This window comes from Lycorma delicatula, chromosome 4, assembly GCF_047948215.1.
Source record: "Lycorma delicatula isolate Av1 chromosome 4, ASM4794821v1, whole genome shotgun sequence".
Lineage (NCBI taxonomy): Eukaryota > Metazoa > Arthropoda > Insecta > Hemiptera > Fulgoridae > Lycorma > Lycorma delicatula.
This window is the reverse complement of record NC_134458.1, coordinates 8,075,117-8,100,874: the sequence shown is the minus strand read 5'-3', so window position 1 is coordinate 8,100,874 and position 25,758 is coordinate 8,075,117. Positions and strand designations below refer to the sequence as shown.

The 25,758-nt window shown below is 29.5% G+C and overlaps 1 protein-coding gene across 4 annotated transcripts in view; it reads left to right on the top strand.

Moving 5' to 3' along the window:
* Window positions 1-25,758, top strand: part of RhoGAPp190 (Rho GTPase-activating protein 190) — a 307,804-nt gene that overhangs the window by 235,311 nt on the left and 46,735 nt on the right. For all 4 annotated transcript variants that reach the window (XM_075362254.1, XM_075362256.1, XM_075362255.1 and 1 more), the window contains 4 exons: window positions 3,489-3,637; window positions 5,007-5,177; window positions 7,268-7,394; window positions 14,453-14,710. In XM_075362254.1, the coding sequence (XP_075218369.1) occupies window positions 3,489-3,637; window positions 5,007-5,177; window positions 7,268-7,394; window positions 14,453-14,710 (705 nt within the window). The remainder of the gene's footprint in view (window positions 1-3,488; window positions 3,638-5,006; window positions 5,178-7,267; window positions 7,395-14,452; window positions 14,711-25,758) is intronic.

The window sequence follows — 25,758 nt, the reverse complement described above, 5'->3', positions numbered from 1 at the left end:
ACTTTTTAAAAACCATTATGGGAAGGATTAAGTATGAATAATTATCGAAGAACCTTCACTAGCATTAGTGATCAAAATTATCTCACGAAAATAGTATCTTTCTAATCAGTTATTAGAAGTAATGAAGATTATATAGAGAAGGAAGTATGGGGTAGATTTTTAGGAGTAGTCTTATACTTAAATATGCATTTTTGCCACTAGTTTTGGTGTGTACCCCTCGGGTGATAAACATAGTTTGCTTAAGGCACTGTAAATAGAACCAGAGATAGCTGCTGATCCAATTCCCATACTCTCTACCAAAGGAAAAAGGAGTAGTAAATTGTTAGTGAAATTGATTACTAGATATATGCATAAAGTATCTGAAAGATCGTATAAACTAATAGCAGTCTCAACAATCTGTCAACAATTAACCTGGGACCTGGAAGAAGGAATAAAGAATAATATGTGAAGAAAGCAGAAAGGGATTGTTACCTCAAAGTACACCTACCTCAAGCTAAAAGGTCTACACCTCTGGTGCAGTTACTGCCTTGGTATGCTTATTGGATAAGGGCAAGTTATACTTGATCAAATATCTGAGAAAAGTCTGATATACATTATTCTTTAATAGTTCCTAGTTTATGAGGTTTACCAGTATTACAATGAATTTTTCTTTATTTTTATTAACGATAACTCAGAATGATAAAGTTAAATTTATGAGAAAATTTTTGCATTTAAGCATTGTTTGTCGCTGAATTTTTTTTTAAATATATTATTATTATTTTTATTAAATAAATTATTATAAATTATTATTATTATTTTTTAAATATATTACTTAGCATTTTTTTAATCATCAGTTTAATCAATTGCAAGTCACATTTGTTTCATTAAAAAAAAACTTTAATTTTTTCATATAACTGTTTTAAACAACTAAAGATTATGATTATGCAGCATCTATATTGTCTTTAATTGCAAATTTGAGATCATTTTAAGTGAATAACTTGTCTGTAACTAAGTTAATTGCAATTTATTAATTTTGTAATTATTTTTTCCTACTGCAAAATTGAATATATGTATGCAATTATGAGTAAGATTTATATAAGTTTATATTAATAGTTTTTTATTTTATATGTTATATGAATTGTTTATTTGGATGTAGGAAGAATATTACTAAAAGGATAATTTTTGTAACACTGAGATTTTAATGTTACAAATTATTATGGAAGAAATTAAAATTAGCAGATGAAATTAAAAAGTGTTAGGCATTTAACTATTATTCAGTTAAATAGCTTTTGTGAAATTTTTAACATTTTGTAAGTGATATTTTAAAAACTCAAATAGTTTCAATTAACTCGCACCCATTGGAGAGGAAATAGAAGAGTTATAGTTATTTAAGTTACTTGGTACGACTAAAGATTTTGACTGTAATAAATAATCTGTAACTAGTAATTAAAATAAGATTATACTAAAAACCTGTTTTTTTTTTAATCATGATTACACTGGGAACAAAAAATAATTTTTTTGTCTCTGGAAGAAAAATATGTGATACTGATAGTTTTTTTCTCCTGAATTCAATCCATTTAGCCGGGAAGCAAGCATTTCAGACTGTTTTTTGGATAACTTTAAATCTCGTATGAGATCATTAGGATTTTCTTGAATCGGTAAATGAGGCTCAAATAAACTCCTTTGTTCAAAAGTTGTATCTCCAGAATCTGTTTCTTTTTCTTCCTTACTTCCATCAGACTTAGCTCTCTTCATCTGTCAAATGTTCTGGAGGCTTTCGTATGGGCAATTCATTGCAGTGTGGAACTGATCTCATTGCAGATTGCAAGTTAGGGTACACCACTATGTTTTGATTTTAATGTATACCTTTAATATTTGTTGAGCAGAAATATCAGTCAGAAGAGTGATCTTTGGGTTCCCTCCAATTCTTAGGGATAGCAAATGGCATGTGGCCATTTTTCCATGCAGTAAGAAGCCTAGAACACGATAAACAACAGTTATGAGGGGCCCAGGCCCTTGTTTGGACCTCGACTTTACAACCAGAATAAAGTTCATAACACTTTTTTACTAATGGAGTATGGTTTCGCCTTTGTGAATTGAGCTTCACTTCACCACATTCATAACAAAAATTGTTAAGATGATTTAAACAAACTCTAAGCATTTTGTAATTAATGACTAATTAAAAGAAATAAAGTTGTAAATATGTAATACATAAATAATTCAGACACACAAAGCACTCACAATGACATGTTCAGTGGTTCACTATTATCTCACAATTGGCATTGTTCTGATGAATGTGTGCTACACTAGATCATGTTTTTACATGTCTGAACCTGCACAACAGTAGCAATGCTACCTTTTGAGTTAACTCATTAGGTTCCATCATACTTAAATGCTCTAGAAGCTTTTACTTGACAATGGACAAATCGACAAAAAATCATTTAAAAATATTTTTAAAAAAATTAAAGTAACAAAAATACTGTGGGTGAGGGAGAGATTCCGAATACATATTTGAAACAGGATAAAAAACTGCATTAAGTACATCTATTGGTACTCTTGAGACAAAATCATGTTGACCAGTGTTATCTCTATTTCCAGATTTTCTTAATCTTCTTTGGCAAACAGAAATAAATTACAAACCTTGTTAGAAGAAATATATCTCATTAATATGTTTGTAAAAGTTAATTTTGAATTTATGTTATTAATAATCATTATAAACAAAAATTAATTAATTCTTATAATATAATATCACAGCACTTCTAGTTTACCGTAATAGCTTTAAGACTGACTTTACTGACACTTAAACACTTAATAACAGATGAAACACCCTGTGTATGCTCGTCAGGTCAATATAATGTAGAGTAATACAATTCAGCTGCTTACCATTTGTGTTTATCACTAAGTGCATGTTTGCTTAATGTAATCATTGTTCCACCATTGATATTTGCTAGATGTACTGTTCATCTGTTTTGATTTTTAAAGCAGTTCATTTTGAAATTTCATGCTGGGCTTTTCAATAAAGATTTATTGCCAACATTATCCTTATACAGTGTTTTAAGCTTTGTTCTGTACACTTGATGTTTTCTTTCAAAAGCTGAAATTATACATAAAACAATTACATTGCAGAATAGAACAGGTTTTAATATGTTTTTAATTCATCAGGTTATTTGTAATATATAATTCTTCAGTGTTTTTCTTAGCTTACAAATACTACAAAAACTGTGTATTACATTGTATAAATAGCTGTTTACATCATCAAATGTGAAAATTGTCACTAATGTTCTTCATTCATTCAGTTTGAAGTGCTCTCTGGAGGATGTAAATTGTAGTAAAGTGGCTTAAAGTACTCCAGTTTTACTATATTGAGGAAAAAATAAAAATATTAATATAAATGAAAATCTTAGTTTGTTTTATGATTAATATTGTTCTTGCAATTGGCTCCTTTTCTATTTTTCATTGTTAAGGTGTTAATTTTATAGTTCATTAAATTGTTAATTCTTATTTTATAGGTTGGGTGGATGATTCTGTGTTTTTACCAGAGGATCAGCATTCAAGTAATGTTTGGATAAATAATTTTTCACAACATGCATTTACTACTGGTCGTCGTAGTGTTTCCAAATCACGATTTAAAAGTGACAACAGTCATCATACACTTAAAGTAATTTCTTTCATTCTCTTATATCTATAACAGATAAAACCTTTCATGTTATATCTATATCAACCCTGTTACATGTGATTTATTTTGATTGAGGAGGTTTACTGCAAAGGTATCTTGTCATCTCGCTTTTCAATCTGTTACGAATTAAAGAGGACGTAATTCTTATAAATACTAGAATTAAATTTTGTTGAATATCGTTCTTTGCTGGTTTCTTATTTATATTGTTTTTATTTAAATAGAACCTTTCAGAATGTAAAATTATAATGTGTCATAATGAAGAAAATTAATTTTAAACATTTTAGCAGGTTTGTTGTTCATTATTATACTGTTATTTTAGCCCATTATTTTTTTAGGAACCAAATAATCCAGAATGTGAGACTAAACTCAGTTGACAAGAGGAAGTTTGGCTTAACGTAATGTTAACTTTAATGTTCCAGTTTTTATATGCAGTTATAATATTTCAACTTTAAACCTCATCAGTTTGTTCATTATAACATTTAAATGAAACATATAGTAAAACTTACAATTTGTTTATCCTACTCTAAGTTAACCTAGTCTCATGTATAACATTGCAGCATTTGTATAGAAGTAAATGAATAATGATCTGAAAATTCATTTTCCACTTGGACAGTAATGTATTATGGAGTGCCAGACACTGTTTATTTTATATCTAAATGTATAATACTCACTAGCAGGTTATTTTGTCTTCCTGCTACTTTACATCTTAAAATTTTTATCAAATTCAAGTTTGGATTATCAAAGTTAACAGCAGGTATTATCAATATAAAGTTAAAGTTTTATCCATTCATCACTCAGTAAACCCTGTCTATGTGATATATTTGCATTTCATACATAGATTATAAAGGAAATTAAAGTATTATTTATATATATCTTTCATGGACCCTGCCAGATTAACTAAAATGATTTTAATTAAACTTGCATAATGAGTTCATCTTAAGCTTGATTAGATTGCAGTCTAGAAGTCTTAAGATAAGGTTTCCACACATGTAATTGTTCAAAAAAATAAATAAATAAAAATTGTTGTAAAGTTTCTGAATCTTTACCCCTAAATGTGATAGATATTCACTTTGCATTTTATAAAAAAAAAAAAAACATTTTTGATTATAATACATTTTTATAAATTAACTAATTTAAATGTTTACAAGTTTATACATATGTAGAAAATTTTATAATGTATAAATTGCTGAAGACATACTTAAAAAGCATAAGATAATAACTGAGATCAGAAAAATACTGACTAATTTAGTCTGTGATTAATCATTATCTTTGATTAACAATTTATCTTAAATAAATAAATCTCAATGTAAAATTTTCATTTTTATTAAGAGTATGAATCTATTTTTTCCAGCAACCTGGGAAATTGAATATGAAAGATTATACACTAGTCACGGATGCCATTGCAAGAATGAATCTTGCCGGTAAAGATCCACCACGGGTTACTAAAATTTCAAAGTCTGTATTTGGCCATGCCCCTCTTGCCACACCTGAAAATGTAGATCTTGGCTCTGAATACGCTCAGGTAAGTGATAATACACACTATAATTTTATAATTTTTATTTTATTTTATTTTACTGATTTGTTTATTGGTTAACTTTTCCAAGGTTTTAGTTTCTGTATTATCTTTCATGACTATGATTAGGTCATTGTTTCTAAAAAAACATGAAAATAATTTTGATAATCTTCAGCTGTACTGAAATTATTTACGCTTTGTTATTTGAAAAAAAAATATACATTTACTTTTGTAGATTATTTTAAATGTGTGAAATGGGATGAGAAAATTGATTACTGCTGTTGGAGGCTGACCATTCATGTTGTCTGGTTCATTTTTTTGTGTTCTCACTATCCATTTTTATCTCTTTTTTTTCACCTTGTGATTAACATATAATTATTGCATTTTAGCTTATAAAAAATTTCTTCCTATAGAAAAACTTTTAGAAAAAGTAATTACTTTATTTTAGGTCAGAACTGTAGTTCTAATAAAAAATAAAGAACTCTGTAATTAGATGGCATTAAAAACAAAAGAATTTCAGTGCACTATACACAGTATGTCTGACAAGTTCCCTAATTAAATTAAATAAAAATACAGATTTAAAGATAAACTAATTTACTTGCATCAGCCCTCTACATAGAACCCTTCTCTAGTTATACACTCATTGCAGTGCCAGTAGAGCCCATCAAACACTCTGGAGAAATCACTTTGTGGGATCTCCTTCAACTGCTTGGTGCAAGCCCCTTTGGATGGCCAGAATGTCATCGAAAACCTTTCATCTTCAACTTGAGTTTTGGGAACAGAAAAGAGTCTGCTGGAGCCAAGTCAGGTGAATAGGGCAGGTGGGATAAGATGGTGATTTAATTTGTGGTGTAATAACATGTTAAAACTGTTGCCATGTGTGTTGGGGCATTGTCGTGCAAGATAGTCCAACTGCCCGGATCCCAGTACTCAGGCCAATGCGACGCATCAGGCATTTCATTACTTCCAAATAGAATTTAGAATTCACAGTTTCACCAGGTGGGACAAATTCATGATGAATCAGACCCTTTTGAGTCGTAGAATGCAATCAAAATCGTTTTCACTTTTGATTTTTGCTGCCTCACTTTTGCCGGTTTTTGTGCTCCAGGACTCAACCAAGCAGTGGATTGATGCTTCATTTGCAGATCATACATGAAACACCAGCCGTTATCTCCAGTTGCAATTGTTTGCAAAAAATTCAGGTCACTATCAGCAGTTTTAACAAAGTCTTGAATGCAAGAAAGATGCACCTGCTTTTCTTCTTCGGTCAAGAAGTGTGGAACGAAATGAGAACACACCTTTCGGCGGTTCATTTTTTCTGTTAGAATTGTACATACTGCATCTTTACCAATTTTTACCTCTTCTACTATGGCCGAAGGGAAAGATGAGGTTGTTCAAGCAGGAGCGCACGCATTTTCACAATGTTTTTGTTGTAAATAGCTGTTGACGGCCTCCTGCTTTGTTCGTCATCATCCAACGACTCTCTACCGTCTTTAAACTGCTTCCACCACATGTATGTTGTAGTACGAGATACGGCTTCGTCACCAAATGCTTGCTGTATCATAGAATAAGTGTTAATGAAAGACTTGTGAAGTTGAACACAAAATTTTCCTCTCTGTTCCATGTCGCAAGCTCACTCAAGGTCACTTGAACACAATGTATGCAGCCGAATATAACTCGAGACTGGAATGACAAAACATGATGAAATTTTGTACACACTCGTCAGACATTGTATTCTGTAGTTCCTTGGTTATCTAAGAGATGGCACTACTTGCATCAACTACAGAAATTTAGTTCAGGAACTTTTCAGACCTACTGTGTACATCATCTGAATTATTTATTTATCCAACATGTAGTGGCAGTATTTGAAATCATCTGGGAGGTAATCCATTTAAAGTGATTGCAAGTTACATTTGACAAAGTAGATATGTGCATTACAGAGGCAAGCAGGTCGCGATAATGTAGGAGGACACATGAGTTTACAGCAGGCCAAATTTGTCAAAGTAAACTAATAGGTTAAGAATGTGAAGCTTTATACTAAATTTGTGAATGTTATCTTAAGTAGTTAAACTGTATCTATGTTCATTATTCTGTTACAGGTAAAAGATGCTGTACCCAATCTTTATTCCTCTTTTGATGGAGAATATACATACACTCCTATAGCTGATGCGGTTTCAACTACTAACAAGTCAAAACTTAGGCAAAGAAGAGAGAAAGGCCGACAAAGTGAGTGTGAACATTTTTTATATTTATATGTTAATTCATTTATACTTTTTTCTAACAGTATTTTCTGTAAGTCTTATTTGATTTTGTCTTGTGACTCATTCCATTTGTTCTTGTAACTTTTTTTTTTAATATACAGTTTATAAACTAATAAAATTACTGATATTGGTATATAACAAGTAGTTTTAAGTTTCTAATCAACAGATATTTTTAATTCTCACATGAAAATTGTTATAATTACTTAGACTTTGTATTAGCATGATGTATAATGACTGTTCTTTTTGCAGCAGACTCATTGCAATCTTGCTACTGTCCGCATTAGAGTTAATATTACTTAAAACGACTATTAGGGAGTTGTTAGTTTGAAGTTCTGTTTCCTTCAATAAAAATGGATTGTACTTAAAATTGAGCCTTCAAAAAAGTTATCTAGATATGGTTTTAAATCCACTTTAAAGAAAATAATAGGACCTGTGAAAAACATTGATTATATCTGACAGTTTGGATAGTTATACTGCCGAGACAGAATAAACAGAATTGTTTGTTCTGTTGGACGATGGTGAAATTGAACAGAATCCTTGATTTTTACATTGGGACAAACAGAAAATGGAAAATCTTATGGTCAAAATATATTTTTTAAAAATGATTGTTTCTTTCATTTTTGGATTTTACTAGTAATGTGAATCTACTTGGAAATTCTGTGAGACATTACTAAAACTGTAACTAAATGAAATGACAGATTTAATAAATGCATGCATGTAGTAATAAAAGTCTTGATTTTTTTTCAATTATATATATATATATATATATTTGATATATTTTTATAAGTTACCACAAATCTGAAATTTTTTAAAATTATAAACCTTAATATAAATTAGCATGTTGACTTTTTTTCTTTTAATAGAACTGATAGGTGCTCACTTATGTATGGTGTAATGTTATGTCCTCTTCAGTTGCTGCTAACAGTAGCTTTGAAGGCATGACTAAAAAAAAAGTGGTTGAACCATGTTTTATTGTTATCTCTTATTGACCTTTTGAATAACGTATAGTGGGATGTTTTGAATGGAAAAATGCATTCATTATATCTCTTCATTTTTCTTAGTTTTGATTTTAGTAACTTCACCTAACAAAGATATCATAGATGCAGTAAATATTATCCTTAAATTTTTGCCTTTGTAACTGTGCAAAGCTCTGTTTGTTGTACACTGATACTATTTTACTATTAAAAATATTTCTGATCAGTAGATTGCTTGAATGTGAAGACCATTTTAATTTAGAAAAACTAGACTGTGTAAGTATCTAGTTTATGTGATAGAAATAGCTTATTTGTACCAAGAATGGAAGTAATATCTAGTTTACTTAATATTTTCATTATGTAAAAGAATTATATATTATTATTATTATAATCATTATTATTATTATTATTATTATTATTTACTGAAGAAATGTGAAGTGTTGGTTGTGTCTAGGCAGATATCTTTATTACCTGTAGCTTCTCATTTCATTGGTGATTATACGCTGTGGTTTAGTATTTTAATGATCTGGGAATTATATTACATAGAAGTTTTAGTTTTGATGAGCATCTTTGGATTATTTTAAATGATGCTAATAGGCAACTGGGGTTTATAATAAGGCACACTAAATATTTTTGGAATATTGAAATAATTAAAAGCTTATTTTGCCTACTTTAGTACTCTACTTAATCCCTTGAGTATGCTGTACAGATGTGTTCTCTGTTCACCGATTATTGGAGCACCAATTAAAGTTAAACCTTAAAAAAGGCTTTAAGATATTTGTTTTTTAAGGTTAATAATGAACTTTTTCCCTATAGCTTTTCTACGTTTCAGTTACTTGCAGTGTTAAACATCTGGTCTTTTAAATTTAGACATAAGTTATTACAATTATTAATTAAATAAAAGGTTATTACTAATTTAATCAACTGTCAGTTTATTTTGGAAAGATTGCTATTTTATGTGCCTAAGTTAATCAACTACCTGTAGATGATTTTGTTTTTTTATTCGTAGATGCTGTACCTTGCATTGTGCTGATTCGCCATTAAATTTTTCTCTTAAACTGTTTATTATTGTGAGCTTAATTAACAGCAGTATTGATTTGTTCAACAATAGTTTGTTTAGAAGATACATGGGAGTTCAGAAGCATTGATGTAGTTAACTTTTTTTTTAAGTTGATATTTTTGTAATATTTTCATTTATTTTCTTAATTCATTTTTTTTTAATTTCTTTTTATATGTTATTTTTTCTATACATACTTTAGAGAGAAACTATGAGGTCAATAATCAAACATTCTGTATGCGCCAACGGAGATATTTAGTGACATGTACTTGGCAGCATTGTGTTCTGAATAACCTCCTCTGTAACCACATGTTCTTGGATTGTTGATATCTTTTTTAGTTTTTTTGTTATTGTTATTTGAATGCAACATGTTTAAGTGTAAGTAGCAATTTTTATAATGTGTGATTTTTTGATGATTTAACTTTTGTCTCCATGTTGTAGCCATAAACCCAGCTTTCATCTCCCGGTATAATCCTTTGCATGAATGTTTCATTGTCATTGCCTTGTTCAAGAAGTTGCTGACAAACGTCCACTCAAAGTTCTTTCTGCTGTTTGGGCATCGTACGAGGAACAAACTTTACTGCAACTCTGTGCATGTTCAGTTTTTTAGTCGTGGCATGATCCTGTCAAGATGCTAACCTCTTGTGCAATTTCTCTGATAGTCAATTGATGATTTTATGAATGTGGGTGTCATCAGTTGAAGTCAAAGGCCTTCCTGGTTGAGGGCCATCTTCAATTGACTGACGACCAGTTTTAAATTATGAAAACCATTTGTAACATTGCATATGATCCAGAGCATCATCTCCGTAAGCTTATTTCAAAAGATCAAACGTTACTGTGAAAGTTTTTCCCAGTTGCATGCAAAATTTTGCGTTTTATCATTGCTTCCAAAAATCACACATTACAAAAATCATTACTAACACTTAAACACGTTGCACTTAACAATAACACAAAAATTAAATGAGACATCAACAATCCAAGAACATGTGGAAGAACAATCCAAGAACATTCCAAGGTTATGCGGAATGCAATGCTGCCATATCTAAGTTAGCACCTAATTAAAAATGTTCGGTTATTTTTTGAACAGACCTCATATATATTTGTTTAATGTTAAGGTGTATTTGGGCTGAAGCCTGTTATCTTCACCTGTAATTAATTGGAAATGAATATTTTTTTTTTTTTGTGTGACATTAAAGTTGTCATTAGCCCTTTTCCCAAACAAAAAAAAATTCTTTCCCTCCCTGGTAAAATAGCTTGCGACCTAGCCAGAAGAGTAGTCTTGTTAGACAGATCATCCAGAAATAGACTTGTCATAGAACATTAAAATCTCTAAAGAAACATGAAGACAGAGGTGTATAGGGCTCTTGCCACTTAAAAACATACTTCCATTTGAAGAAATGTTGTTATATCTGTTAAAATGGGTGTAATCGAGTAATTCTTCTTATCCTTAATGAAAATTTGTCAAAAAAATTTAATTGATGGATGAAGCCGTTACTTCTTGAAAATGCATCATAACAAAGGAAAATAAACAAATATGTTATTTGATTTGTACAAAATTATTTAAAAAATCACAATAGCTGTTTTCAGTATACAGTACCTTCCTCAGGTGATACAAACAGAATACATGCATTCATCTCAGGAAGTTACTTTGTACGAAAACAGCTGTTGTAATTTTTTAAATAATTTTGTGAAAATCAAATAACATTTTTGTTTATTTTTTGTGTCAAAAAATTTATAAAAACTTCAATTATACCATCTATCGACTAGGTTTATCTTTAGGCCATCTTTTTTCTACCTTTTCTCAATCCTCCTGTCAGCCTACACCTTTATTTCCAGCTGTTTGAGGTTTCGGAAATGAAATCTTCTGATCTTCCATAGTAAATTATGGAGGATATCTTGCTGTGGGCATCAGATGATATCGACATAGATGGTGCAGTGAACATTATATCAGAGTCTAAGCTTGATGTACTCACCATTAAAATGTTTGGGTGACTTAAGAGCTCACCCTCTCTTTTAGAGGCCTTCGAGTTGTAGAAGGCTCCATCGATGCTTGTCCATCACTCTATTTTTAACTATCATTATGTCATCTTCTTTGCTGATTTCCTGAATGGGGATTTTCTCTATTTCAATGTTTTCCATCTGTGCATTATTTTCAGACTTCTGCTGTTTAGCTTCACTTTCCTTCACCTTTTGACTGTTCAAAGGCCCATTCCTTGGATTTTTAAAAAGTTTTTGTTTGGAAACGTATACTTTTTTCTTTGTCGGCTTTGAACTATTTCCTCTAATTGGTTGACTTTTCAATTTCTTATTGATCATAAGTTCGTTAGAGCAGGTGCCAGTTCAGCGATTGCATCCTTTGGTTTAAAGGAAGCTGCAGCAGCATGAACATAAGGCATAACGTTTGGCAAACTGCTAATTTCCCTAGCATTAAAGTTGCTGAACTTCTGTATGGTCTTCACCTCCTGGATTGCTAGTTCTAGTTAATAAACCAGACAGTTTCGCCGTCTCACAGAGAGGTGTTCATGACAGTTGATATATACAGGTAGTTCCCTGCACGAATCATCATGATGCAATGTTTCAACACAAATACATATTTGTTTTATCATACATCATGCTGCTGTGTCCGAATTTCTGACATCCAAAACATGGCAATGGAGATGGAATGTACAGATTAATATCCAGTCTATGAATCAGGTTTGATGTGAAGTTGTCGACATATAACTTCTTGTTCATGAAGCTTCTCAATGATTTCTTCTTCCTTGCAGTTTAGAAAGTCCCTGCACACAACAACCACCCTTGGAGGTATTTAGCGTACTATGTGGTACAATCTTAGTGTGATTGTGTCCCATCTTTTTAGCTTTGAGTAGCCATGAGGACTGTAGGCCGTTGACAGACTCAGCAAACAGTAATATAGCAGTCTTTTTTTGTCTTCTTAACAAGTCCTCTTACTGCTTCCATGATCCCTCAAACACAAAAGTGGAACTTGGTAAAATCCCTTCTTTCTTCTTTATCACCAAATATTTTGGCAACGCTTCATTACCTTTTGGTCAAACCTTAGTTTGATCCTTTTCTATAGCATTAAGCTCGACGCTCTTCCTCCTCTTTACTTGCAAAGATGAAGGCTCTTCTGCATGAGGGTTTATATGTGGCCCCTCTTTTACGTTTAGATTTCTGTACATTATTTTTGCTGGTCAAAGGCTCATTCCTAGATTGTGTAACAATCTTTGGTTTGGATACATCTGTTTTCTTTTGTGTCGGTTTTGGGCTACTTTCTTTGGATGTAAATTTTTCATTGATGATATGTTCAACCAGATACTAGCCAGGGTCGGTGCCAGTTGAGAAACTATTTCTTTTGGTTTAAAGTAAGTTGCAGCAACCTGTTCATAAGACACAATCCTTGGCATTCTGCCAAGTACAATTTTCCTAACTTCAAAGTAGCTGCCTTTTTGTGTAGTTTTAACCTCTTGAATGGCTACTTCTTGCTTATAGATAGGGCAATTCCAAGATCTCACTGAATGACAATCGATACAGATAGTTGAATCGAGTCCCTGCATGGGTTATCAGGATTAAGGACTCGCCACATATACAAATCTGTTTCTTCATACATTGTGCCACAGTGTGTTCAAATCTGTGACATCCAAACCACCGTAGTGGAGTCAGGATAAACAGACATATGTCCAGTCTATGATAACCAGTTTTTATTTTTCCTGGCACTTCAGTTTTTTGATGCACTTAAGTTGCTCAAATTTCTCAAGTTTTCCACTACTCTTGAAACGGGAGAATGCTATTGGATAACTCATTGTCGTTAGTTGTCAGTAGCCCATTGATTGGATGGATTTTTCTTAAAATCAGCCCAGCTCTAAATCATGAAGTATTCAAAGAATTTCATGAGTGTCTGGACAATCATTACACTTATCATTAAACATGTATATTAATCATATAAACCAAGCGTGCTTGGTTTACATTGCATATCACACACTCATAGAGTTAAGAAACAATTGTAAGCTTGACAATAAAATAAATTTTTCTATTAACAGCTTATGAGTTCCACCTTTTTGTATGGTACAAATAAATAGGATGAGTACATTACCCCTACCCACCAGAACACAAAATTTATGTCTTAGTTCTGAAAACATTAGAATTCATTTTTAAGGCTGAGTTTATTTCTTTTAAATTTACTTCAAATGTGTACATCTAACCTCATTCCTGCTTTAATGCTAGGTAATTGATAATATTAATTTTACACCGTTCATTTTTTATTGATAAAAAAGGTACTTTATTACCAGTGAAACCGATAACCATTGTTCCTTTATGTACTTATATGCAGTATTGTACATATAGGACTAAATTACCTTCCTGATTTGACATTTTTTAGTTAATTCATAAAGAAAAAAACTGTGTTAATAACAAAAATAAATAATTTATTTTAAAATTTTATATGTATATAATAACATAACAAAATAAAACAATCATAGTGACTATAAATTTTGTGTATTTAATTATGAATATAATAAATTCATTGATTGAAAATTTGTTTGACTATATAAAATTTAATATTAATAATATTGGCCTGTATAAACTACTGAAATAAAAATTTAGATTAACATTAGCTGTTTAATAATTTTTATTAATGCAATGAAAAATAAATATTAATAAAACTAAAAACTATTGAAAGTGTAAAATTTTAGTAAAATATTCAACTGTAAAAGACAGTAATAGGAAAACAATAAGTTTGCATAGTCCGAGAGCTAATGAAGCATCATTTCCTGTTACTGTGATACTTGGAGGGGTGGCAGAACTGAAAAATGGGAGTAAACTGAATCAGCTCCCAGGCCGTAGAGGTTAATGGCCCATTACCATTTTAAGACAGACTTAAAATTAAAATGATGTAGTGATATTTCTGACGCATTGATACTTGCGTTTATTATGAGGGATAATTTTATTTTTAAGAGATATATGTTATATCAGTGTAAAATACATGTAAATTTACAGTGCTCTCAGATTCAGATAGTGAATGGAGTTCACCAGAAAGACGTCAACGTTCTGGAGATGCCTATTTGAAAGTCAATAGAAAGTCAACAACACATAAACGAACTCGAAAGAAACGAACAGCTATTCCTGTGGCAACACCTCGTGTACCTCCATTTCATACCAATACGAATGGCACAACTGCTCCGACATCTGCTTCAAATGATTTTGAGTCATTGAATTATCGGCTAGGTGAGAATTCTGTGGATGCATCAGATAGAGGTAAGTTAAGATTTATGAATCGTATCAATAAAAAATGGTATAATTGTTATTCTGAGATTCTTGCTTTTCAAAGAAGGGAATAGTAGATAAATAGAAAAATGCCCTATTCAGTATTAGATTTTCTGTTTGTAAACATCTGGGTAGTACACATTTCTTAGTCTTCTGATTCTTTATATTAATTTTAACCTGTACTATACAGTTAAAGTATTCCATAGCTCATCTTTGATATCAAGTGATTATTTAATGATGCTTTTTTATAATTATTAGATAACCTTTATGTTTTTTAAATATTTAAATTTATTTACTAATTTCTCTTTATTAGTATTTTTGTTATATTAATATTATTGATTTTAAGTTTTTTCATTTAATTTTTGTTCTAGGATTAATCATAATTTTTATAATTGAAATAAAAGATACATGTTCATTTTAATTGTCTGTCCCATTAATTATATGATACTAAACCAAAGAGTTGGTAAAGTAAATCATTCATATCTTGTTGAAATTTGTATGGAATATCTATGTTGAACTCAGATGTGCAGTATATAATATCTACCTTTTATGCTCAGATTTTGTTTCACAACTGCACTTTTTGTGTTACATGAATAATTTAAAATTTAATTTTCGGTCAACAATTTATTTCTTGTTCTGTGGAATATTAAAATTTTGTGACCATATTTTTTTATCAGAACTGTTAAAATAATTTCTTTTTTTTTTATTACAATAAATCTTAAACTAAAAACAGTAGTTCAGTGTGAATGATATATTTGTAATATTTTACTTATAAATGATTGGATTTGATACTCAGTAATTTTGTTTGTTACATTAATCAACATTTATTTTTTATTTTTTTTTTTGGGTGAAATTCTAATTGCATGTTGTTTGTGTTCGGCTTCTAGTGTTTTTTTAATCGAGTGTATTTCATTTATAGTTTCATATTAAATCTGATCGAAGTTAAAATTGCTCTTTATTCTTTATCAGACTTGCTATTGATAGTATTTAACTTATTAAATTAATTAAATCCTTATTACCAAGATGTTAAGTTAAAATAACATGAAAGTGTAATTAAAAATGATTAACTCTTTTTTTTCTCATCTTCCATATGTTAGTTAACAAAAAATTTTCTATCTAATTTTCTTCACTTCAATATTTTTTATTCTATGTTAAGAATTTTTTATTAATTTATTACTTCCATAAAGAAAAATTTTAGAATGTAGAATCTGGAATGCTTATGTAAAAATGTATATTCTCAAATGATATTCAGTTTCTGGCATTGTATTTCACATTAAGATTAATAAAGTGGCTGCCAAAAGTGAAATAAAATTTTTATTAGAAAAGCTTTAGCATTGCAGTTAAAGTATTATACTAAAGGATCATAGGATTAAAAGTGTCATAGTAAAACATACCGTAATGTATGTTCAATGAAGAAATTTGTTTTCTTGTAGGATTAAAAAAGTAATAAAATGCACATTAGTACATTAAGTAAAATTAGCAAAATCCTACACATTTGAGCACCCTTTATATATTAGTCTGAGAAAATCAATTGCATCACAATATATAATTACAATCTTAATAATTAGATTGAACATAAAAAAAATTCTGTAAAATGTTTCTGTTTATTCATGAATTATAGTAAAATTATCCCAGAGAAATTTGTGAAAAGAAATTCTGTCTTTGGTATGAATTAAAATAAAATTATGTTTGAGAAAGTTGGTTCAATAACGCAATATAGTGAAATTATACTAAAACCGTTGATTGATATCCAAATAATGGGATCATATGAATATCAGGAAACTGAAAATTTTGATAATGTGTAAACTCTGTTTGAACAATTATTACAACAAAAAAAACTGTTGATATCAAGGATAACTATTTTATTTATGTATAAAAATTGCATTACTGTATGGGTTGTCTTAATTTTAAACCAATTGAAACATTTTCTTCATATTCTATTGCACTTTTTTATTTTAAAAAAATGACTAGATGTTTCAGAGGTAAAAAATTTACGGAACAGGAGGACATAATGTAAACAAAAATATGTAGCTTAAAAAAGAAGTAGAAAGGAAATAAAATTCCATAGTAATGTTATTTGCATTAAATACCTTATACATTCATTCTATTTCATATGTTAAGTATAAATTGTATTTCCTACAAAGAAAGAATATAATCACTTAGATTCATGTCTGTACCTCCTAGATGAACAGTTTAAAGCTGCAACCGACTTGTAAATGAGATTGCACTTAAAAATTTTTAACTAGTTGTTTTGTTGATAAACTATGGGTGTTTATAACATATAATAATACGGGCTCTGTTTGCACTGTACTTGACATAATATTATATTTGTCATATTGTGTAAGTAACATATGTCAATATGTCATTATATGCTGGTAGTTTTAAGGTAAGAATGTTTAATTTTGAGTTAAAAAAAAATTGTAAGACTATTTGAAAAATTGCAAACATAGCATTGTACACTCCCAAGTGTTATTTAAACTACTATATATGTTATAAAATTTAATCTGATTCATGAGTGAATAAGAGTCTATCATCAAAATTAAGTAAAAAAAATAATTTTAGTCTCCCAAGTGATTGCAAAATTAAAGGCCCTGACTTTGCAGGTGCAGAAATCGGTACATTTTGAAATTTATATTGAATTAACATTCATATTATTCTTCATAAGAGTATCTTTTCTAAAAACTAAAAAGATTTTTTTTTTAAAGTCCCAAAAATGTTTGAATTTAAGAATGCATATATTATATACTAATCATGTATTGTGACAGATAAAATTGAAAGATAATTATTTTCACGAATTTGACATTCAGTATATATTTTTTTTAAATTACTCATTCCATTTCCTCCTTCATGCTGATAAAAATGTTCTTTCCTTTGTAAAAAAAATATTCATGTTTACAAAAAAGTGTTGCTTACCCTTCACTAATTCATCTAACAAAATTTCAATTTTGATTATATTGCTTAAAACAAATGGTCTTATGACAAAAAGACTTAAGTACGACGGAACTATTGTATTTCTTATTCTAATTCTTTTATTGGATTCTGATTTATTGCTCAGAAAAGTCTTATAATAAATAAAGATTATCAAACAAACTAAAAAATATAACTTTGTATTGGGCTACTTAAAAAAAATTTAAAGAATTGTTTATAAGCAACAAAAGTGTACTTATGCAAAGGTTTACTTCAGCAAAATAGTCTGTTCTATGAAGAGACTTACCAAACAGCCATTTTTTTATATTAAGAATGTTATTTTTTTATTTATGTAGTGTCTGATGATTCATGTCGTTTATACACAAAGTACAGAGGAAGTTTGTATACAGTTTCGGTAATTTCCTATGTTTTACAATTTATAAGTCACGTGTACCAGTACAAAATTAAACAATTGTATAATAAAAAGCAAATAATTTTTTGAAGACGTGAAAAAGTCATTAAATATGGTCAAGATTAATTCTTGTCTGCCTTTTTTTTTACTTATTTCAATCCTGTTTCAGGATTAAAATTTTGATTTGATCTATTAATGCAATCAATTAGATTTTTAATGGAATAGTGGTGAAATAAAAACTTCTATATTTGTTAATTAAATCTAGCATAGTTAATAATATAAACCTACAAGCTAATCTATTTATTAATTGTTTAATAAATATTTATTATTGTTTACTATTAATTTTAATCAAGCAAATTGTACATCTCATCCAACTAATTTTTAGATACTGAGTTATTATTTTTTTTTAATTATTGAACATCATATTGTGTCAAAAATGAATAATCTATTAAAAATCAACTGTGATTCTTTTTTAAAAAAAAAAATAGTTTTCCTAATCACTTGTAGGAAAAATTAATTATTTGTAAATAAATTATAACCGTAAAAAAATAAATGTTTCCTTTCAAGTTCCACTTGTAAGAAAACCATTTTTATCATAACCCAGTTTCTTGTGAAAACATTATTATGGTAAAATATTAATACTGGTCAAGTTTTTAAAGAAAAGACTGTAAAGCAGTAGTATGTTTCAGACTCATTATTTTCAATAAGTATTTCTTCAGCATACGTGATTATGTATGCATTGATTTTTTTTTGTAGTTTTTCTTTTTTTTTACTCGGGATCTGTAATTTTCCAGCTGATAGTAATAATGTTTTAATTACTAATTATGGTATTATATTACAATTTTTTTTTTTTTCAATTTTATTATACATAATGTAAAACCTTGTATGATTTTCTTTTGTGACATAAAACTTAAAAACAAATAAATAATGTAAATCGGTTATAAATTCTATACCATCCTATTGAGAAAATATTTATCTATATTCAGAAAAAATACAAAAATTATATTTTAAATAGTGGATGCTGAGTTAGTGTAGAACTTGTGAAATTCGTGGTTTCAAGAGATAATTGAGTTTTGTCCAATCAGCATTAAATGAAAATTTGGTTTAGTAGACAGGTACTCTCTGTAAAATGTTCAGTATTCATTGCGCTTCTAAATCTGTGCTTAATTGAGTTGGGTGTCTGTTATTATATCCTCTTGTATGTGTTGAACAATCCTTTTTTATATAGCACTAATTTAGGAGTGTGATAACAATGTAACTTAACTTTACTCTAAGCTTAAAATATGTTTTAACTAAAGACTGTGTGCTGTCAGCTTGCAAATTTTATGATCAACAATTATCTTCATTGTTATACAAGTGGATATGCATAAAAGCATTGTTATTTTAATTATGGAATCGGTGTAATCTAGAGATGAAAAATGTGGAATGTTACTTTAAGTTGACCTTTTGGTTCTCTCTCTCTCTCTATATATATATATATGTATATTCATATACATATATATATATATGTATATTCATATACATATATATATATGTATATTCATATACATATATATATATATGTATATACGTATACATGTATATTATATATATTTATATATATATATGTTTCCAAAAATATTTCATTTGTTACTTTTTTTTTTAAGCAAATTTGAATGTTCCAAAAAAATGTTTTACAAAAAAAAATTTTATCGGCCAACTTCTTGCTTGATAAATTATTTAAACATACTTATTGATATGAGCACTTAACTTTTTTCAAAGGGGTAATAAAACAACTGTACATTGATCATAGATTCTGTAAATTTTAATTCCTCCAAGATAGTTATTTCTGTGTAATTTATAATTTCATATAATTAAATTATTCATTCTATTGAAATTATTTAGTAATATTTTATTGCTCTCATTGTAAATGTTTTCTTTTTTATCCTGATTTTATGTAATCATTGGTATTTAAAATATCAGTAAATCACTAATTATATGTCACAGTGCTAGAAAAAATTCAGAATTTTAGTATTTGCTCATACTACATCATCAGTATTCTAATGAATATAATTTTGAAATCAGCTCATATTAAAAGGGCGTTAATTTTGTTATCCACATTTTCGTACAATTACTGCATTATTATTTGACTGTGTTCTCAATTTTATAAAGAAAACAATATATAATATTAAACCTTGTACTTTTTCTCTTAAGAACCCATTTAAACAAGAAATGTGCCTTATATTTTCAGAGAATGGCATGAAAATATGATTTCTATTGCCTTCATAGTTATAGTTTTACTATTTTGAAATTAAACTGAATAATCTGACCTTCAGAGAACATACCTGTTTTTAATTAATAAGATGTTATGTTTAACGTCCCAATTTTTATTTGTATTTACAGTATTCAAGGTTTTAATTTTAACCATTGTTTTCTTTATTTGATTATTTAAACAGAATTTAAAATAAAAATTTGTTATTACCAAGTGAAATATTTTGACCGATTATTGCTAAATATATAACATAGTGTACTAGAAAAAAGTTAAAAAACTTTATATTTTCTAAATTGCCTTTGGCCTTTTTGTTTTTCTCCTGATTGGATATTGTTTTTTGTGATTTCAAATTTGAATGAGATAAAAACATGATCTCTTTTATTAGTTCAAAATAATGTATTACGTTTTTACTATATAGCAGCTATAACGCTTTTCCTCTAGGGTCATACAAATGATGAAATAAATTGCCATTCGTGCTCATAAAATAGGGAAGTATTGTATTTAAACTAACAAGCCAAAATTAAAAGAAATTAAATCAAAATTAAACAAAGCAATAAATAGACATTTGATACTGCATAGAAAAATGTAAAAAATGTAACAGTGTACTTTAAATCACTATGGATCGTATCCTATATTCTATGAGTAGCCAGTATATAAGGGCCATTTTATGTATACAGTTTTTTACCCTATTCATCTAACAGTATTTTAATAGATAGTTTGTACAGGGCATTGGATTGAATTGTTGCTTTCATGCACAACGATAATTTACTGTGCCGTTATCATAAAACCAACTTTCAGCCTGATGCCTTTATAAAGTATCTTGATAAAATTATATCATTGGATTAAATTGTTGCTTTCACACACAACGATAATGTACTGTGCCGTTGTGCATAAAAGTAATATTTCAGCCCAGACCCCTTATGAGACAGAAAAAATTGCATTTATAAAACAGACGTATCATTGGAATAATGAGAGTTAAACATTGAAGAGAAAATTTTATCACTATAGACTACTTTTATCATTGAAGATTATTTTGTCACTATATACATAGTGATAAAACAGAAAGCATTATCCAGCTACACAGTTATCAGTTTTGTTTACTTTAATTTTTTGTTCATCTGATCCATAGAATAGCAGTTGAATATTTATGGAGAAGTAAGGCATATTTCAATAGCAAGTATCATTAAGATTTTATTAAAATTATTTTTTACCTCATCACCTCTATTTCTACGTAGCTTCTACCGTTACAAAGATATCTGTCCTAACATGATAGCAATTTTTGTATTTTATGTCACAGAACAAAGCTGCTTGATAAAAAATCAATTAATACTCTCTTGACATTGTCATCAGCATTGAAGCACTGTCAAAATGAGAACCTTTTCAGGTGCAAAAACAGCTGAAAACCACTTGGTACTTTCTCTTGGGTTATATGTTTTGGGCATAATAATCCGTTTGTTTCCAGGAAAATGATGAATTATTAAGTTATAGTAGTAGTGTGAGGCTAATCATTGTACTGCAGAGACACTCCACTATGTCTTAAGTATATTGCATCTTTTGTTCATATTGAACAATTTGACCTCACCAAATCAGTTACTTGGACAGTACAGGATATGTCCATTGATATTAAAGGCCTTCCTGGATGAGCAACATCTTCAGAAGATCCTTGACCACTTTTAAATTGCCAGAACCAGTTATAGTATTGTTTGCAGCTCAGAGTCCTCCCCATATGCCTCTTAAATGAATTTGTGTGTTCTGGTAAAATGTTTGCCAAGCTTAACACAAAACTTCACTGAAAATCTTTATTCATGTTAGTCGCTCATCATAAAAATTGTCAAAGGTACCAAACAACATATAATTCAAATGAATGCTACACAAAACCATTGTTGAAGACACATGCAGGTGGTGAAAGATTGTTCATTAGTTCTTATGCTACAACAACCAGCATCAAAATATCTTTAAGCACTAAAGAAATTTTTTTTTTGTACATAACTTTTACACTTTGGTAACAAAGGTTGACAGCAGTTATAATAATAAATGATAGTGAATTGTTCTTCACAAATTTATAATAAAAATATTTATTGCTAAATAAATGTAATTGGAAGAAGCACAAATTTGGTAATTGTTGTAGTCATGTTATTATATTAGCATTGAAAAAAATATAACAGAGATATATTTTATTTGATAGATTGATACTGCCTTAATTTTTTTGTCCTACATTATAGAAGCAAAATCCTTTTATTGAAAATAGTTGTCAATTTAAGCTTTTTATTAGAAACTGCACATTAAAAAAAATAATTTTATATATATACTTACACGAGGGCTATTTGAAAAGTAACTTATGATTATTTATTAAAAAACACTGTTTGATCAAAAAACCCTTTTTTACGTTCATCTTTCAGCTACTTTTCTACATAATTGCCATCCAGATTAAGGTACCTGTCATATCTGTAATGTCAGATCATTGAATACCCTCATAATAAAACTGTGCTGCCTGTTAATTAAGCCAGGTAGTAACACTGTTTTTCAACTCTTCATCATTTTCAAAACACTATGTTGCAATCATTTTATTTTCGGGAAAAGGTGATGATCACTGGGAGCCAAATCAAGGCTGAATGGAGAATGGTTAAACAGCTCCCATTTGAAACTATCAATATGGCATTGAGTGTGTACTGCAGAATACAGACAAGCAATATGAAGAAAAATGATGCCTGAACTAAGCATGCCATGTCGTTTGTTTTGTCTTTCTCAATTTTTTCAACGTTTTGCAGAAAGTTTCAGCGTAATTTCAGTTTAGGGCTATTTGGAAATTAACTTTGGTCCTTGGTATTGTGAGGATCTGAAAAACGTTGCTACTACCTGGTTTAATTCACAGGCAGCAGAGTTTTATGACGAGGATATTAAAAAAAATAGTTAACAGATATGACAGTTGCCTTAATTTGGATGGCAGTTATGTAAGATGTATGTAATAAATTGGTTTTTATTCAATTTGTGTTTTTTTAATAACAAATTTGAAGTTACTTTCCAAATAGCTCTCATACATATATATATATATATATATATATATATATATACACACAGAGTGTATCATGAAGTTCTTCCCTACGAATTTCATAATCTATTCTACTTGTGAAAATAATGGAAAAAGTACATATAAACATTATCCTAAAATGCTTCATTTGCGAGTTATGGCTAGTGAAGGATTTCAGCTACCCCAATGAAATGAGGTCATATTGAAATTTTTAGGATGTTAATTAAGGAGCAGAATTAGCAATTTCTTATGGTTTTTGAGCCGAAAAATTGAACAAAATAGGTCCTAGAACCATATCTACAGTAACTTTTGAGAAATTTGGATGAAAACCAATAAATTGAGATAAAAACCCTGTTTTTTTATGTTTGTCATACAATAACGTTATTAGATGGATAATAAACAGATAAAGCATTTAAACAAAACTTGTAGAGGGTTTAATTCTCAGCAAAACAGAGTAAGATAAGTTTAATAAAACAATGAAAGTTAGAAAAATTTGAATTTTATTTAGAAACAGTACTCTAGATCAAAGTGCATTTTATGTACCAGTTCATAATAAATGTTGAAAAATGAGGCCACCATTTTCATTACATTTCTTGGCACGCTTCTGAACTACTGTTGTTGGTCTTTTTAGTTCTTCAGGGTTTTTAAGTTGCTCAGCTGTATCCAAAATGCAGACAATTAATTTTTCACAAAAATGTATTTTTGTTCTGCATACAGAATTTTTCATCCATCCCAAAATGCAAAAATCGAAAGGCATTAGATCAGGCAATCTTGGTGGCCAGAAATATGGACCTCTACAACCGATTCATTTCTCAGGGAAATGATATAAGTGAGTGGAAATGGCACGAGAAGTGGGGAGGCATGCCATCATGCTGGAAGTATACTTTGCGTCTCAATGTTAGAGGAAGATCGTTAAGTAGCTATGGCAATTCTTCTTGAAGAAAGTGCAAGTAGACTAGCATTTAAGTAGTCAGGTAATATGAACAGTCCAAACATCTGATTGTGAAGAAAGGTGCGCGCATCATACATTGACATTAATTGGTGTTGAAAATGGCCTTCCACTGTTTCATGAGGACTTACTTCTGCCCATGTATGCTTCATGCATAAGTTGTTATTGCCATCTCAAGTAAATTTGCCTTGTCAGTAAACAAGGCACAGAAGGTGGTACAATATACTTGTAGTGTTGTGCGTTTGTATTCCACCAGTTGCAGAACTCTAAGCAAAGAAGACCATTTCCTGGGTGGTGCTCAACTGGCTTTTTATGATAAGAATAATACTTGTTTTGTTTAAGTGTCCCCCACACCATCAAATGCAAAATTCTGATCTGCTTAGAATGTACTGATGCCTGTACTGTGTTGAACTGCATCAACAATAAATTCATTAATAACAACATTGTGGTGAGAAATCATTCATAGCTGGTACAAATAATAGGTAGTGAACCTGTTTCCCGAAGATTGCAAAAAGTCATGCTAATTGTTTTGGGATCTGGAATCCTGCGATTTGGAAAATGTGTTTCATATTCTACTGCAGCAGCTGTAGCATTACCATTAGACAGACACCTAAGAAATGAATACCGTATTAGCATATTCTTCTGTACCTTGCGATATGCCTGTGGCCTCAACTATTTCACTATTTCGTACACTTTGATTAATCGATCACTCGAAACCATATTGTGTATTTTGTCTATCATTTCGGGGGTCACTTCCACTGGACATCCCGAACAATATTCATCTTTTGTGGATATATGGCCACGTTTAAACTCATTTACCCAATTGTAAACAGTTGTAAACACAGGAGCAGATGTACTATGAACTTCATCCAACTCAGCTTTGATCTCTTTCAGTGTTAAGCCTTTTAAATATAAGTGTTTAATCACCACTTGAAACTCACTTTTTTCCATTTTTCTAAATAAGCAATAGCTTGTTGCTTCAATCAATTATGGCAGTGAAACCATGTGATGGATATAGTTGAAACTTTAATTGCACTCTAGCGACAAATGACGTTTACTAAAAGCAAACCATTTTCGATACTATGAGCACAATCTCTTGGATTTTCTAAGGACTTATTGAATGACCCTCGTATTTTAGAGCATATGTTTATATAAACTTTTTCCATTATTTTCACAAGTAGAATAGGTTATGAAGTCCCAGGAGAACTTACTGATACACCTGTACATGTATATATATATATATATATGAAATTGATATGTTAATATAAAGCTGCTGTTAAAAAAATCAAGCAAGATACAAGTAATAAACCACTTACACTGTACTTGCTTTTATGAGTAAATATTTATTAATAGGTTGCTTTAACATGTTTGAAAAAGAATTATTATTTCCTTTCCAAAAACCATATAACACTAACAGAAATCATTTTTAATAAAATATGATTTTGACAGACTCTTCAACAATAAATCATGCAGAAGTATTTAGGATAAAAAG